General features: G+C 38.5%; 1 protein-coding gene across 1 annotated transcript in view; it reads left to right on the top strand.

Moving 5' to 3' along the window:
* Positions 1 to 18,161, top strand: part of LOC140238217 (E3 ubiquitin-protein ligase HUWE1-like) — a 94,515-nt gene that overhangs the window by 9,275 nt on the left and 67,079 nt on the right. The window contains exons 4-14 of the mRNA XM_072318157.1: positions 5,853 to 6,059; positions 6,795 to 6,868; positions 7,337 to 7,478; positions 8,215 to 8,295; positions 9,378 to 9,425; positions 10,290 to 10,358; positions 10,961 to 11,060; positions 12,307 to 12,407; positions 13,398 to 13,459; positions 14,700 to 14,788; positions 17,635 to 17,715. Coding sequence (XP_072174258.1) covers positions 5,853 to 6,059; positions 6,795 to 6,868; positions 7,337 to 7,478; positions 8,215 to 8,295; positions 9,378 to 9,425; positions 10,290 to 10,358; positions 10,961 to 11,060; positions 12,307 to 12,407; positions 13,398 to 13,459; positions 14,700 to 14,788; positions 17,635 to 17,715 — 1,054 coding nt within the window. The remainder of the gene's footprint in view (positions 1 to 5,852; positions 6,060 to 6,794; positions 6,869 to 7,336; positions 7,479 to 8,214; positions 8,296 to 9,377; positions 9,426 to 10,289; positions 10,359 to 10,960; positions 11,061 to 12,306; positions 12,408 to 13,397; positions 13,460 to 14,699; positions 14,789 to 17,634; positions 17,716 to 18,161) is intronic.

Here is an 18,161-nt window from a genome sequence, read left to right as displayed (position 1 = left end):
ATTTTCATACATGTACATGTATGTCTTATGTTGTACAAGATGCATTTTTGAAATACTTCACATTCTTCAGTACAAGTGAAATTTATTCCATCATGAAAATCATAGGAGATTACGTTTGGATAGTTTTGTAGTGAAAACAACAATTTTATGAGAGCAATGTTACAGTCATGTTACAATAGCTACTTTTTTTAAAAAAGTGTTTGAGGTCTTCTTGGAATCAAATTGTCAGAAGATGAATAAGATGATTTTAAGGAATATAAATTCAGCTACTGAGCACATAACATAGGAAACAGTGTAATAGAAAATGGCAAAAATTCCAAAGTGTGCTGTGATCATTGATCATTATAAAAAATGTGTACTATGTAAGACCTTTCAAAGAAAAAAACTGGCCTGGACACATTTACTGTTGCATTAGAACTACACGTTTTGTAGGCATTTGTATTCAGATGTAAACTTGGCTGATTTAGTTGATGCTGACAATTTCATGATGTGCAGTATTACTGAAGCATCAACAGTCGTGCATCCAAATGTATTAAATTCTGTTTGTGCATACAATCTGTACAGTGCACATAATGATGTCGTTAGTAAATATTTTCGATCAAGCTGCCTTTGCCCTTGCCGCATACTTCTTAAATACAAGTGTGGAAGTGCGTTCCTTTTGTGTGTAGCAGAGATGGGGGTAATGACAGTGCAGCGGGCGCCTTTATGAGATCAGTGCTAATACTGAAGAGGCTGCCCTGGCTAAATCACAATCTGATTAATACAGTGAACCATACATTGTATGTGACCCTGCCACAACAAAAGGATCCTAAAGTCACTGACAGCTGAGCCAAGAGAATCGAGTTTGAAGTCAGATCATCAAAATTGTAGGTCAAATGATTGGATTTCTGTTTTCGGCAAAATTTTTGTAGTCTAATGTATCGTCTATCATCTGAAATTGCGAAGATAAATGATCAAAGGAAAGGCAAGAAATTAGCGCTTTTCTGGGCTGTGATTTCCGACTTTCAACGGAACAGAAATATGTCCGAAGATTTGGATTTAGCGCCGCAGCTAGACTCAGCCTCTAGCAATGAGAGAGCAATCTTATTGGTCAGTGCATGACTTCCTGGTTACTGATTGGTCGTGCATAGACCGCTGGTGCTATTAAGCTTGAATGAACATCGCAGAGGTTGCTAGGAGCATACCTTCTATTGTCAAGCGGTGAAAACTGCCTTGCCTCCCCTAGATCATGATAGCATCAGAAAGAAAACTTTGAAGGCTGTTTTCTCGAAACACTGATTTCATGAACCACTCAACATGCACCAATAAAATCATCAATATCTCCGCAACGGAGTACTTGAGTCGTGTTATATATGAAATTATAGTGGAAGAGCAAGGGAATAAATGTCATGTCATTTTAAGAAAAGTGTCCTCCCCGACTATAGGATCCTTTTGTTGTAGCGGGTCACATATAGTATAGTGTCAGTGACTTGTACATATACACTGTATTTTGTACATTGTACGCAGTACATACTGTGTTGTCTTTTTCCTTAATATAGCTTTAGAATTTGAATGTATTTTTTGGTAATGCTGTGATGTACCTTTGCTGGTGTCTTTTTCATTAGGTATTACTGCAGAAAACTACATGTGTACACTGTGGTTACTTGGTTATAATGAAGTGTTCAGTGTAGGGCCCACACAACATCTTTAGAAAACTTTTCATGTAGTACATTATGTAGTTGGCGTGTAGTGCATGTATGCCATCTTTTTATCAGAGTACCAAAACAAAGTCACTCAGGGAATAATTTTCCGTCTCGAAATTGAATAGCAATTTTTGTCGATGGACGTACATTTTCAACAAAATGGTATACAAGTCTACAATGTATGTAATGAAACTGCTATGCAAATTACATTTTGTACAGCAGTCATACCAAAATGCATAGCAAAGTGCTATGCGATACCAGGAAAATCATTCCCTGTCCCGTCACTGTATCTGTTTGATGATTTTTGTTTCTTCATTTTGATGGTTTTATTGTCTGTGCATTATATGCAGCATAAAAATTGAAGTTTTCCTGTATAGAAATGTTCAGTCAAAAGAGAACCCTAATAAGGCCAAATTTTGATAATGAGGTACAGTGTACTGTGTAAACCACAGCACTTCTACTCTGTAAAGTCTTCCTGATTCTGCATTGTACTCCCTGAAAAAAAAAAATGAATTCATGTCTTGACAGGAGAATATCAGAATCTCCCTGATTTGGGAATTATTTTTGCCTGTCAGTAGTCATGCACTACACAAGTACATGGTACAGCAGTACTCCCCGCATATAACTCTTCAGAATTTTCCTGATTTTGTTATATGCATGTGACGGCAGCCCTGAACCGTGTGTCATTTGCATTAGCTCTACATGTTATGCATAATACACACTGCCTTACTACCGACATACATGTACATGTACATTCTTTATCATGTAAAGCTCCCATGAACATTCATTTCCTGCTGTCAATGCTAATTGAGATGCGCTGTGATTGAGCCCAATGATCCTGTGCTTTTGACATTATATGTCACAGTGAAGGGCAATTCAGAAGGACATGTACCTAGAGTGGTTGCATTATTTTTACACATGTAGTCACCCCTAATGAGATCTTTAGGATCTAACATTCTAAAAGTGTGTGTGTGGGGGGGGGGGGGGAATACCTTTTACTTGACATTACCTGCAATTCAAATGCTCATGTGCACACTTAATGTGTTCAGCCCTATGTGTGAGATGTGAGATACTACATTGTATTTGCTTGTCTCATATACTTTGTTTTAACACACTCAGCAAAAGCAGGTAATGGCTGTTAAAAAAAAATGCAAACTAATCTTGATAACTCCATTAATCAAAAGCAGCATGATATTATGCAGAGAATGTTCTTGAGGCACGAGGTAGTGCAACAGTTATTTTTGTTGATTGAGATCAAAGGATATTTATCCTCTGCTGCAAAAGTCACTAGACTGGACAATTAAACTGACAATATATAATTTGTGCAATTCTTGCAAAGATGATATCACTTTGAATCTTGCACAATCAGCCTGAATCTAAAACTGAGATTTTTTTTTTTTTTTTTTTTAATGCCAGGAATTACATTGTACATTTCATGAGATATAAAAAAGTTGCTTAAATCACTTTTATTATGTATTATAATCACCTGTACGTGTAAATACAGTATATGTGCATGTACATGTATATAATATGTATAGTACATTTGCAACAAGCAACACATCGCATTATATCAAGATTGGATTGTTAATAGCATGTTTATTGGCACTGTACCAGGTTTGGGGGGGGGGGGGGAGGGGATCCAGGGATTCCGAAAAGGGGAGGGGGGCGCAAAATAAAAAAATAGAGGGGGCGCTCGCGCCTCCTTTCATTTTTTCTTTTTATTTCTTTTATTTAAAAAAAAAAAAATAAAGGGGGTGCATGCCTGGTGTGCCCTCTAGATCCACCACTGCTCTAGGATTCACACATTTAAATGTCATACTTCTATGTATAGTAAATTGGTTTCATAAAATGTTGCAAGCATGCCATTGCAAAAGCTCAAGAGAGTATTTAGATTTATCCAGAGTACCTGCATCACATGCAGTTAGCGCACAACTTTGCCCAGTACTAATGCAGTCAGGTGTTTAAGCCATTACCACTGCTCTCACCTTGAGGATTGCTCAAGATTGCGCGGAAGCCTGTCTCTCTCGATATATGTCAGTGTCCCAGGGTTCACTTTGAGCATCAAAGTGTATTTAAATGAGACTTAGAAAAAAAAAAATACAATCTGTGCTTTGCTTGGTGAGTGCACATTGTTTAAAGGGTGTGTACAGTTCTGGTTGAGGTGAGGATTTAGCTTTTAACATTTTGCGAGATATTCAGAAACCACTCTATGAGATGTCAAAGAGCATGCAGTTCTAAGGGGTATCAAAAGTTTATTTGATGAAAATCGGTTTTGAAATGGCTGAGATATCCAAAAACAAGGTGAAACAAAGAGATCCTAATAAAGTTGTGGCATGTCGCCTTTTATTATTAGCACTTTTTGGGATATCTCAGCCATTTGAAAACCAATTTTCATCAAATAAATGTTGAATCCTTCTTAAAATTACATGCTCCTTCATATTTCATAAGAGGCTTTTCATTATCTCACTTAAGAATGTTCAAAACATGAATCCCCACTTCAACCAGTACTGTACAGTCCCTTTAAGCATACATACTGTGGAGGACCTGGAGTGTATTGTAATCCACTGAAGTGTGAAAGACTTACATGTACCTGTATATGGATATGGTATACGTGTACATGCATTCACATACAGTGAATGAAAAACAAAAGCAAACAAAAGAAAACAGAACTGCCACTCAATGGTCGGTTTAGTGTACATACACTGTTATATTACCTGCAGTTGTTGTTTTTTTGTGTGTGTGTGTGTGCCTGCAAATGTCAAGTATTTCAGGAAGTCAACGTACTTTACATACAATGTACATTGTACAATGTAAGTGTGCCATGCCTCTGTGTGCATGTGTGTGTGTGTGTGTGTGTGTGTGTTTACAGTACCTGAGAAAACATATGTACCTGCAGTTGTGTATAGGAAGTGAATGATATACTTTGTATACTGCAGGTACAGGTACTTGAAGACATGCACCTGTAGATGTTTACTTTTGAATCGATGGCTGTACGTATGTACTTCATCTGTAGTGCTTTGTATTTGTTGGGAGCTCCAGTTTGTGCAAGAGTATCCATTTCTATTTAACCAGCAGGCTTTTATTACTGTAAAAGATATGCTGTCCTCTTGGGATATAATACAGGTGTACCAGTACTATGTAGATCCAGTTGCCCTCTACTTCATATGGAAAAAGACAGTGAAGTCCCACGTACATGCAGTACATCATTTCCCACAATATTCTGAAATCCCTCCAGTCTTTATTCAGACTCCACCAGGTTTTTTGCAGGAAATTGGCCCATCATCTTCACCTGAAAATTTCAGTGCATTGAATATACAATATACTATGTATGTTTTGGGGTTGACCTGAATTCCAGTGTAAAGTCATGTGCAAGTTGTACTGTAAAATGCCAAACAAAGGGTTCCATTTCATTCATTTATTTATTTATTTTTATTTTTATTTTTTGTAAAGGTGAGCAATTACACTTGAAATTCTACTTGAACACTACTATGTGTTTTATGCAGATCGGTTGTGCCAAGATGGAATGGAAGATAGTTGTTCAGGTGTTGGACTACATCTACATTGGAACTAAAATATGCCTCTGAAAATTTGTGCCAAAGAAAATGAACAATCTATGCTCTTTCTGTTTACACTGAATATTCATCCCTTTCATAGGAGGAAGCTCCAAAGATGATTGTGAATAAAATGGCTCGTGTGGGCACATGTAGCATTCATGTGCAGTAACGTCTTGGACGTCAAGCTTTTAAGTGTCAATGCAGTCACAGAAGTTTGGCCTGATTCAGTGAAGTGAGCAAGAAAGGTTGCACATTTCCCTTTTTTCAAAGAGGAAACACTGTCATTCATGCAACAATGTTGAATGATGATGAAATGGGAATTCAGCCGGTGCTTATCTTAAAAAAACAAACAAACATAATCTCTGTTAATGTTATTAACTTAGAATGCATTTTCCCCTTTTAGTCCCCGTTATTGCAAAGGTCTTCTGTGTGTTGTGATGATCGAATAATCCTGACAGAAAGAGGCTGGAATGCTGATTTGCAGCTGTATATCGAGTAACAGAATAGATTACTGTGAGTTCATTATTGCCATTTTGATTAATTTATGAAGAGTTACCGTGATATTAGTTGAGATCACTTCGTTAACCTTAGAATCTGCTGTTGCTTTACCTTCTAGTGTGAGCTGTACCACTGGGTGGACGTCCTCGACCGGTTTGATGGCATCTTGGAGGAGGGATGCGCGGCGTCACCTGACCAGCTGTGGCGCCTGTCGTGTGACCACCCCCAGAATGTTCGCCTCAAGGAGTCCGTGCACAGCGTGCTGACCTTCACCGCCCTGCTCATCGAGCACAGCTTCTCACGGCATCTCTACAGCTCTGTTGAGGTACATTGCAGTTGATAGGCCAGTTATCCCTTTATGGGCCCATGCACTTAGCTTTATCTTGTCAAGCTTTTTACATCAGCTTTCAGTAATCCACTCAAACTTAACCTACTTTTGATGTTAAAGAGCCTACTCAGGTGTAGCCATGTGTCTCAGTCCAACTAGGAGGCCATGGTGACACATAAGGGATTAAGGGGATTAGGTAATCTCTATTCATTGCCAATTTAGTGTATAGACATCTGTGCCAGTTGGTAAAGAAAACACTCCAGCCTGCATGCCAATCAACGCACAAAGCACAGTAAGGGTTAACTGTTATTCTGAAATTCATGGATATATCCTTTTATCATTACTTATCATGCTGTTTTGCTGTGTGTCTATGAGCTTTCTTTTCCTTTCCACTCTCCCTTGATGCAGCCATAATGTGATTTCTTTGAGTAATTTTGGGCCCTATTTTTTCCTGGTGAGGAGCAGGTGATGAGAGGGAAGTCTGTAACTGTTACGTTAGTGGTGGAGATAAACCGAAACTGCTGAAATTATAACATGCTGCCGTGTTGATATAAACTCAGCTGCCTTTTTGCTATAACCCAAGAGTTTACATTAGGCATCATTCAATAAAAGTATAGCCAAGCCTGCAGTATGCAAACAAATCCCAATTTGATGATTTCCATTAAAAGTTTGGGTTGTTCTAACAAAAATGACAAGATACAGTGATAAGTGTTTACTATTTTTCTTACACAGCACCTTACAACTCTTCTGGCATCCAGTGATATGAATACTGTGCTGGCTGTTCTCAATCTTGTCTACGTCTTCAGGTGAGCAAACTAATTGTTGAGGAAACAAATATTGAAATCTTTGAAGGCTTCTGTGGTGGTAGAACGTTGGGTGGTAGAAGGCTTAACGATGCACCACATATTCTTTCTAGGCTATGTGTGTTGCCCTGAAAAATGCCTACCCAATTTTTTGATTGGGTAGCCCCTTTTCAGGGCCACACACATACCCTAGAAAGAATATGTGGTCTACCGTTAAGCCTTCTACCACCCACCGAAACAAATATTGTTATTTCATGTGCAAAATTTATTGTTACACGTTGAGCGGAGATTTATTTCTAACAGTTTCTGAAGAACAGTGACTTGTGTTATTGCTTACAGCGCCAATCAGTTTTCTGATGTGTTTTCTGGAGAAGCAACTGATCTGCCAAAATTTTAGCCATTGTTTTCGTTTTGGCATCACTTCCTATACGCAAATCAAGAGCGCTCTTTTAACTCTTGTCAAATCCGCAGCAAGCGATCCAACTTCCTGATAAAGCTGGCTGCAGAGAAGCGCCAGGAGCTGTTCAGTCGGCTGACGTACCTGGCTGAGAGCTGGGGAGGGAAAGAGAATGGCTTCGGACTGGCAGAGTGCTGCAAGAATGCCGCCAAGCAGGTAATGGATAGCCAAACTTTGCATTAGAATGTGTCAAAAGGACAATTTCTGCCTTTATTATATGTTCAGTTATCACTTCTTGGAAATTTCCTTCTCTCTAGGTACAGTTTCCCACACAGAGATCATTGCTCATAATGTCCATGTCATCAGAACATAAAAATATCATGGTTTCTAAAGTATTGTATAACATATGAAATCATGCTTTGAGCAGAACTGGTGTTCTCAATCAAAACAGTGAGTTCAATAAAAAAACTGTAATCAAAATCTTGTACACAACGTGATGATGTCATCTCCTAAAGACCTGCTCACAAATCTTCATTAAATTACCCCTTTTTGACATCAGTTCAATAAAAATGAGTTCTATGCCTCAACTCAAATTGTTATTTGGAATGATGTAGCAATGATGAATTGTAGGGGAAAAGAGTTGTAGGATGTGTCATTGACGAGAAACCTTATTTTTACATTTTTTGTGAACATGTTAGTGGGAGAGTTTTGAAGTGATGACATCGCCTATTCTAGTTTGTGTATCTGTGTTCTGGTGACACTGCTTTGTGAAAACCTAAAAATTTAGATTCCTTTTCGAGCATATTGAAGGTCCACATTTTGATAAGCCTCTATAATTCTTTTTTTTTTTTATTTTCTAAAGTCAGTTTGAGCATAGAGTGGAAAGTACTTTGAGCTTGCAACTGCATTGAAATTTGCTGAACTGAATATCTGCTGCTCCTTTCTTTGACAGGGAATTCCTCCCAGTGCAACAACTCTTCATTTTGAATTCTACTCTGAGAACACGTCGGAAGAAAAAGTTAGCGTCAAGAAGGTAAGTTACGAGAGACAAAGCTCACGTTACATTATTATCTCGCGCCGTGTGGGCATGACAGTGTAATCAAAGAAGATACTTGTGTGTGTGTGTGTGTGTGTGTGTGTGTGTGTGTGTGTGGTTGCGCTTACTACATGTATGTGACTTGTACGGGAGGAATGTATCTGCCCATCCTGTGTTATGTCTGTTGTCGTATCTTGCTTATCAATGTATGTAGACGGCCTTTCTGTCAATATTGTCAGCTTGTTTAATAACCTCCCATGAGATCATCCTTGGGCTAAGTGCAAGTAGACGTTTACTGGGAAATCTGCTTTGACTTTTTCTTTGTCAGAAAATATTAACAAAGGCCATGGATAAAAACTGAAGCATATCATACAAATAGGCCATGCTCTACAATGCACTATACTGGATTGTAGAAGGACAAATACCAAATAATCCTGAGTACTGTTTTGTTTCACCTCGGCCCGCGGCCTCGGAGAATAGAACTTCACAAGGGATACTGTAGTATTTAGAATTCTATAGTCCAGTACTGGTGCATTATTAGAAAATGCCCTAATTGTTATAGTAAATAGGCCCCTCGATCTACATGCATTTTCCATAGGTCTAGGCCCTAAAAGTACTAGATTTAACATTCGACTCACCTTACTGATTTCTTGCACGCAGAGCAATAGCCTTGTTTATGTACAGCTAGCTAGCACAACTGCGTATGTGTGTATTGCTTAGCAGACTTGTGTAAAATGAACTGCTACTTTCTGCGTCCAGTGCTCTACGTGCGCATACGTTGAAAGGCTTGGCCCTGTCCTATGTCCCTCACTGCACAAATTTCTGTGTAGACAAAGCGTAGGCGCGCTGTAAGTGTTTGGTGTAGTGTCCCGACCGTGCTATTATACTGAAGTTTTCCCACAATCATATGATGCAATCTAACCAATCACAACGCATATTTTTCTCTGCCTATTTACTATTGTGATAATCATTGTACATGTACATGTATGTGCTGATCTTATGACCATCCTGCAAGAAAGAAGACACTGAAGCTTGATTTGCATTTTATTGTTTCTTTCTCTCCCCATTTCATTTGACAGCATGCTGTCCAGGCTGTCACTGTTCTTCACCTGGAAAATGTGGACAGAGTAAGTCTCGTGTTTTATTGCTTCTTTAAACCAGTTTGAATATTCACCCATAATCTCTATGATAAGATTGGGGAAAGGGGGCAGTAGTTTGCCAAGTTCTTTGATTCCTGTTGAGGGCTCTTCTTGATTGGTGGTGGTGGTGGTGGTGGTGGCATGGGAATGTATTTATAATGTTATCTTGTTTGTATGTCCACCTATCTATTTCGAAAGCTCTGCAGGGCATGATTCGTGGCAGCAGGAATGTGTGAGATATATTGGTAGCAAACGCATCTCCGTTTGCTATCCAATTATGCAAAACTTGCAAGTGTATTTTGTATGAATCACTGATAAAGGGTCACCTCTCGTTTTCTTTTCCTTCCACATGCAGCGATGCTGATACAAAAAAAAAAAACAGGAAAAAAATATATATACATATTGATTATTTCATATGTGTAATTAACTTGACTCTTGAATGCTAAGGACTGCGGTTTTATTTTAAGCTGCTTCTTATGATTTGTGGGTAGACTTAGACTGTAAAAACGATGCAACAAAATCTTGCTTCTCTTATTCACCCATTTCATATAATTTTGCTTTGTTACCCATAGTGACAGTGGTGTGAGAGTGGATAGCCTGGCAGAAATTGAATGGAAATGTCTAATTTGACAAAATTTATCTACCATTATAGAGGTCACATTGATGTGAGAACTGGACAGGCTGATCCCTTTTTTAATCCTTCTGGATTATGTTGGGGTCGCGTACAATTCCAATGCACTTTTGCTAATAGCCTCAGGCAGGAATCTGCAAATAAATGTGGATGTGATAAACGTTTGTGGTGTATGGAAGGGACTGAAGGTAAATGTCGAGGGCTTTTCTTCTTCTTTTCAGCTGTCACATGATCCGGTGGATGTGATGGAGGATCTGCTATCTCAACACAGTGTGCCAAAAGACAAGCAGGTGAAGAATCACTCAAATTTCCTGTAGTATATTCATATATAGCAAGCCAAAAAAGACAAAATGTTAATCTCTTATCAGTGTGGTGAAAGACAAGCAGACGAATCACCCAAAGGTTGCTCTCTTGAACATATGTATATTTTATTTTTCTTTCTTTCTTTCTTGTGGCCAATTTGATTGAGAGTCCCATCAATCTTCAGTTCTATATTAAAGCAAAAAAGAAAAAAAAAGAAGAAAAAAAAATGTTGCAACATCATGTATATTTGGGCTTATCTTCGCGTAGAGTACCTTTGGAATTGCATTTTATCCGTAATAGGTTGTGTATTAGATTACATATGTACTTATGTTATTGCATGATTTTTATGTCTGTCTGAAATTTTAATTCTTGATGGGAAGGAGTGTCATCTTGGCATATCCTATCAAGCCATCTTTCCTGCTGACAACTCTAGGTGAAGGTAATCAAATCCTTGGTTCCTTGTAGCGTCCTTCCCCCCCCCCCCCCCAGCAAAAAATTACAGGAAGTAACCATGTACCACAACTGGCATTGTTGGGTTTTGATATGACATTTCATACCTGGAACTATTTCCTGTTTTATACCCGCACAGATGCTTCTCTTTACGCACATCCGTCTGGCGCATTGCTTCTCCAACCACCAGAAGAGGTTACAGTGTGTGCAGGCCAGGCTTCAAGCTTTGTCTGTCCTAGGTGAGGTGCCCTGGAGAATGTTGAACTTTGCCCCCTCCCCTCCCCCTTTTTTTTTTGGGGGGGGGGGTGGAAAGATACGTAGAGCCATTTTGTTGTTGTTGTTGTTTTGTTTTATATATGGGGATGCCAATTTATAGGCAAAAGCCTGAATTCAGGCCTTGGCAGTTTCAAAGTTCAGACTTTTCATGTACAAAGGAGCTCCATGTAGATGTACATATCAGACCCTCTTTTTTTTACTCTAACCGGTGTCCCTGTGATAGTGATGTGAGAAATACTAATGCATCTGCCAGAAGCAATTGCCATCTAAATGAGCAGCTTAAAATGTTTCAGAGCCAAGAGATGTGTGTGTCCTGTCCATTGAGATGTTAGTGCAATGCAATTCCAGTCTTCTTATCCATCTTACAGACACACGCATCCACACTCACAGGCATCTACACACCTGCACACACTAGCACACACGGACACACATCAGCCTGGGTCAGACTCCTTTTGTGATTGTCGTGCTCGTATTTGTAACTATACATTGGGAGTAACAAACATAGTACATAGTGATGAAGAATGTGGAATTACATTTAAGTTTTAATTAAAAAAAAACCAACAACTTGTGTTCCAAGTTTGGAATCTGATGATATGACAGTATTATTTGATATGCGATGAGATATTGGTCTACTTTTGGTGGAGGTTGTAACCTAAGTTGACAGATGCTATGCTCCCTTGAAGTTCTTGAGTTCTAAACTGTTAGGCAATGATATTGCTCTGGAGAAAAAAAAAAATTAAATCACATCTTACAGTATTAACAGTGATGACTGACATATGGTAACGATCTCACATCATTATTATTTTTTTTTTCATTCATTCATTTACGTAGCCCATTTAGCAACGATGAAGAGATTATTAGTGTTGTGTGGTAATTTGTTGTGTAGCAGTCAAACTTGTTTGCACAGTACTGTTGTAATTCTCACTTCATGTTCATGTCTTCTTCCCAAAGGGTGCCAGAGGCATATTTGTTACCTTGCCCCAGGAGATATTAGAGATGTATTAAATACTAAACTAATCGCAAATATTCATCAGCTGAAGTTACAGATGTGATAGAGCATAGTTAACTTTGTTAAAAACTTTAAAGAGCCGTTGAGATTTTAATGCTTTTTGACTGAGAAGTTTTCAGATGTTGATATAGTTGTGCTCACAAGGAGTGGGTGTAAAGTGCATTTCTCTGTTCTGTCTCATACTATTTGCCCTGCTGCAGTTTATTCAAGTGCAATCCAAGAAATCTCCAGTTCATTATTGTACAGTGGCCTCATAGAGGAATTAGTAGATGTCCTGCAACTTGAAGATGCGAAGCTAGTGGTGAGTGTCTTATCTATTTCTAGGATCAAAATAATTTGAAGTAGAGACCTTTGGTCTGACAACATCCTGAAAGATATAGAAAGAGCATACTTGTTGTAATTTCAAGTGATGTGTCATCATCATAGAAAGTCTTGATAGTATTCAACCCTGATGGAATATTTTCCCTGATGAATTGAAATGCTTTAATCATGAGTTGGCATGAGGACACCTCAAATATCCTAAAGAAACTTCAGAATATGTAATGAATATTTTTTTTATTTTTTCCATCACTTCATCCAAGCTTAGCCATTTGTTCAAAGTATGTCACTGAATTACGGGCATATATAACCACACAAGTGGTACTCTTAATCACACGGATGCTGAAAAAGAAGTACCGGTTACTATCTTGAAGCAAAAATAAGCTGTTTCATCAACCTTGTTTGCTCATGTACAAGGAAAAATGCAAATACTCTGCCCTTGCAGAAATGAGCGCAGGCATATTCTTTTGACTCCTGTATACGCTGTTATTTTCGCGTACAGATTTCGCGAATGACGAGGCAGTACACATTTTCGCGAGATGTTGGTTTCGCGAATTGACGCCGACGCTTATGTTAATGCACTATTAACAGGGTGCATGGAGACATTTTCGCTTGTTGAATTCGCGATCCAACTGTGATTTGCGAAATTTGTGAAAATTAAACCCTCGCGAAAATAACAGCTTATACAGTATTATTTTTTGTTGACTCGACCGTTTATATGTACCTTCAGTGCCTTTGTAACGCCCAACTTGGATGTGTTGATATTCCTAAATATTGCTTGATGCTGCAGTATGCTTTGAAAATGCAAGTACAATTGAAAGTGTGCTGTCAGTCAGTTAATGAGAGTACTTGTAAACCTATACAGAGTTGCATAATTATCTTTGCTTTATTGATACTTCTAACTCTACTTGACGTTTCATATCACTGGTATGTGGCATTTATTGGGTGTTTGACTCTTTCCTTTCGTTTTCAGGACATAAAGTCTGCGTCACTTAGAACTCTTACGTCAATCATTCACCTAGATAGAAATCCCGAGTAAGTAATTCTTTTGTATCATGTTTCTGATAGTGTGATATGTCATTTATTTCGCAGTGAATGAAGTGGGTTTTTTTTTTCTGCTGAATCCATTCTGCTGACATTATCCCACTTTTCAAAGTGAACACACTTCATACGGGGTTTGGCTTTGTGAATTTGCAAGTAAAATTCCTCATTTTTTTTTTTTTTGGGGGGGGGCAATAGATCACATGAGAGCGCTATGGCATGTAAAGTATGCTGTATCTTTCATAAATATACCTAGTATGTTTGTAATGCTCTGAATGTGAGCATTGAAATGAGATAGCAAAGCCTTATTGTATCATTCATCAGTTTCTATACCTCTGTGCCATTCTCGCTTGATACACTTGTGACCAGTGGCCATGGCAAGAGGATAGAGTGTCCATGTTTTAGATGAAATGATGGGGTTTAGTCAAGTTATCTACATTTGAAAAAGAAAACAGCAGACTGCAGAGCAATTCCCTGTTATATACTAATTGATTGACAGGTCCTTGTTACAATTTTCAACGAGTGGTGATCCCCAATACATTAGAGACTGCAACATGTGCAAAATAAAATGACAGCAAAAATACATGCAAAATCAAAATTAGTGTCTAATGCTGGCTAGGATAAGAGTGGTATAGATGTATTCTCTCTGTGTGAGGTGATAATGAAAAAGAACTGTTTAGTAACGCCTCTCTGTCCATTTTGATATGCAGAGCAGTCATACAATGTCAACTTATATAATATGTGATTAACTGTATACTCTCGTACGTTCTTAACCTGTTGAAGACCCGTCCCGGGTATACTCAGGCAGGTGTCTATGAAAAATGTGTGTTATAGCAAAATCAGCCCGTCCTCAACGGGGTAATGTCTTTTCTTCAAGTGAGAATTGAAACAATGTCTGATATTTTAATGTTTTGTAGTATTAATTTGCCAGTGGAGGCCAAATTTCGTTAATCCTTACATGGACCAATGAATTAAATCAGTAATTACCTCAAGGTGAGTGAGTAGATAACGTTTGATAGGTTCCTAGTGATCTGTAGTGTACCCCACAGGGTTAAGCACTTTTAGTTTCTATGTATAAGTGTGAACGCATACATATAGTACGTGTAAATCTAAGGTGTATATTTGGCCCATTGGTGCCTCATAAGCTTTACTACTAGTAGTAGGTGCCAGTCATTTCCCAGGGGCAAGTAACATTGTGGGTACTGATGCAAAGTGTATCCCTTATTCTCAACAGACTTGTAACCATCATAGATGCGACAGGTGCTGCCTCATATCACGGCTTTCTCCCCGTAATGGTCAGACAGTGCATCCAGGCCATGATCAGTAAGTCCAGTTGTCCACTACTTTTTTGTCCCCGCCGAACGAGTTCGAGCAGGGGACTATGAAACGGGCTCCGTACGTGTGTGTGTCCGTGTGTCCGTGTGTCCGTGTGTCCGTGTGTCCGTGTGTCCGTCCGTGCGTCCGTGTGTGATCAAAATGTTCAAAATGCTACTCCTTCGCCATTTCTAACCCGATTTTGATTCTGTTTGCTTTATATGATAGCACTACATGAGAGCTTTGAAACTTGTATACAGAATTTCAGTTGTGACCTTTGACCTTGACCTTTGACCTATATTGTACATTTTGCTTCAAAATGCTACTCCTTCGCCATTTCTAACCCGATTTTGATTCCGTTTGCTTTATATGATGGCACTAGGTGAGGGCTTCAAAACTTCTACGCAGAATTTTGACCTTTGACTTCTTTGACCTTTGACCTTGATTTTTGACCTATATTGTACATTGCCTACAAAATGCTACTCCTTCGCCATTTCTAACCCGATTTCGATTCCGTTTGCTTTATGTGATGGCACTAGGTGAGGGCTTCAAAACTTCTACGCAGAATTTTGACCTTTGACTTCTTTGACCTTTGACCTTGATTTTTGACCTATATTGTACATTTTGCTACAAAATGCTACTCCTTCGCCATTTGTAACCCGATTTCAATTCCGTTTGCTTTAAGTGATGGCACTAGGTGAGGGCTTCAAAACTTCTACACAGAATTTTGACCTTTGAATTCTTTGACCTTTGACCTTGATTTTTGACCTGTATTGTACATTTTGCTACCAAATGCTACTCCTTCGCCATTTCTAACCCGATTTCGATTCTGTTTCCTTTATGTGATGGCACTAGGTGAGGGCTTCAAAACTTCTACACAGAATTTTGACCTTTGACTTCTTTGACCTTTGACCTTGATTTTTTTACCTATATTGTACATTGGCTACAAAATGCTACTCCTTCGCCATTTCTAACCCGATTTCGATTCCGTTTGCTTTATGTGATGGCACTAGGTGAGGGCTTCAAAACTTCTACATAGAATTTTGACCTTTGACTTCTTTGACCTTTGACCTTGATCTTTTTACCTATATTGTACATTTTGCTACTAAATGCTACTTCCGGCGGGGACATATATTACGCACCGCGTGATTTCTACTTTTCCTTGTTATTTTTTAGCTCGCCTGAGCCAAGAGCTCAAATGAGCTATTACAATTATTCATCATCCCTTGTGTGTAAACTCTTTAGGTTTTAAGCTTCTTCTTTAAAAAAAAAACCCCAAACAAATTTTCACCAAACTTGTCAGGTAGCATCCCTATTGGATGCCCTCCCTGATAGGATCTCAGTTTGTCAAAATTGGCATCATGTTCCCCCTGAGTGCCCCCCCCCCCCCAAAAAAAAAAAAAAATAAAGAAATAATAATAATAATAATAATAATAAATAAATGAAAAATAAAAAAATAAAAATAAGAAAATTAAAGAAATTAAAGAATACTAATTTTTTTTTTTTAATTCTCATCTAGAACCAGAAGCGATGGAGCTAAGTTGATGTTATGAGTGTGTAGATTGGTGACTGTAGTGTCAAGTTTGTTCATAGCAGTTCCAGGAGTGGCCCCGTTGGGCCAGGGCCAAATTTGTCATAGTATATGCAAATGGTCACCATGCCCTCGTGGAGGTCCCCCCAAAGCTCCCTGTGGTTACTATCTTCTTCTTGGGTAATCAGTCTGCAAGAGTGTGTGGTAGGTGAACTTGTGTTACTTCAGTAAGGGCAAGACCCGGGGTCTCTTGTTTAAACAATTTCTATAACCCTTTCATTCCCACCTCAATTGTAGGCCCTTTCAAATTGCAGTTTCATTTGATAGCCCTTTCATTTCTCAGGACCTCTTTATACCCGCTCACTGTGGAGAACAGTTTCTAAGTTCCTATTATTCCCAGTTATTTTGTAGCTCTGTTCAAATTGTTCCATCTTGATACCCCTCTCATTCTCAGTACCTCTGTGCACCCTTTCATTTTGCAGGACATTTTCTGTAACCTTTTCATTTCCAGCTGTTTCGTAGACCCTTTTCAAATTGCACTTTCCTTTTGATAACCCTTTGTTAAAGGGACTGTACAGTACTGGTTGAGGTGGGGATTCATGTTTTGAACATTCCTAAGTGAGATATTGAGAAACTTCTTATGAAATATGAAAGAGCATGCAATTTTAAGAAGGATTCAACATTTATTTGATGAATATTGGTTTTCAAATGGCTGAGATATCCAAAAAAGTGATAATAATAAAAAGCGACAGGTCACGCCTTTTATTAGGATCTCTTTGTTTCACCTTGTTTTTGGATATCTCAGCCATTTCAAAACCGATTTTCATCAAATAAACTTTTGATACCCCATAGAATTGCATGCCCTTTGACATCTCATAGAGTGGTTTCTGAATATCTCGCAAAACGTTAAAAGCTAAATCCTCACCTCAACTAGAACTGTACACACCCTTTAATCCTCGGGTCCTCTTTATTTACAATTTTAACAAGAGAATACCTTTTACTGAGAAGTTTCTGTTCAGTGCATCTTTTGTATTGATTTGTACTTTATATGAAATTATTTTCATGCCCTTTGTCTTAATGCAGTCTACATTGTACACATGAATAGGCATTTCTCTAGTCATTCACTATTCCCTTTTACTGTGGCAGATGCAGAATGGGAGGAATCAAGATGCCCATGTTTAAAGTGACTTTCTTCCTCTCTTCATGTAACTATGGCCTTTGAGGGGTCATGTTGTATGCAGTGAAGTACTAATCTCTGATCACAGGAAGGACCTATGAGATAGTAATCTTGTGCATTTGTTTTGTTCTTTTACTTTTGTTCCAGATCCTGATATGGAATCCTTCCCTCACAGCCTTGCCACATCCCTCTTTTCCTTCTTGTATCACCTAGCTAGTTATGAAACTGGTAAGTTTTTCTCTTTGTTGATGCTGTTGTACTGCACTTGCATATGACACAGATACGAGAATTTGGATTCGCTTTGTTCTCGTGTTTGTTGGGGGTGGGGTGGGAAAGTAGGTTTGACAAGTATTGAATGGACACCAGGGACGGTGATATCTTCTCCAAAGTTTCATGTTAGTGAGCAACATTCTGTATTTTTACAGATTGTAACGGTTTTGCACATGGTGCAACTGCAACAAAGTGAAGTTTATTACTTGGAGGAACATTTGAACACTGTATATACGCATTAGGTGTAGGTATCTTGACCGTAATCAACATCATGTGGTACATGTCCAGATGCAAGACCTATTGAAATGATACATTTGACCACATAAGGTTATCACGGAAGATAGTAACCCCCTTTTTAATTTTTTTTTTTTTTTTTTAGGCATTGATGTATTCAGAGTGGCTCT

This window comes from Diadema setosum, chromosome 2, assembly GCF_964275005.1.
Source record: "Diadema setosum chromosome 2, eeDiaSeto1, whole genome shotgun sequence".
In the NCBI taxonomy this organism is placed as follows: Eukaryota; Metazoa; Echinodermata; class Echinoidea; order Diadematoida; family Diadematidae; genus Diadema; species Diadema setosum.
Note: the sequence above shows the minus strand (reverse complement) of the source record. Positions and strands in the feature narration are given on the sequence as shown.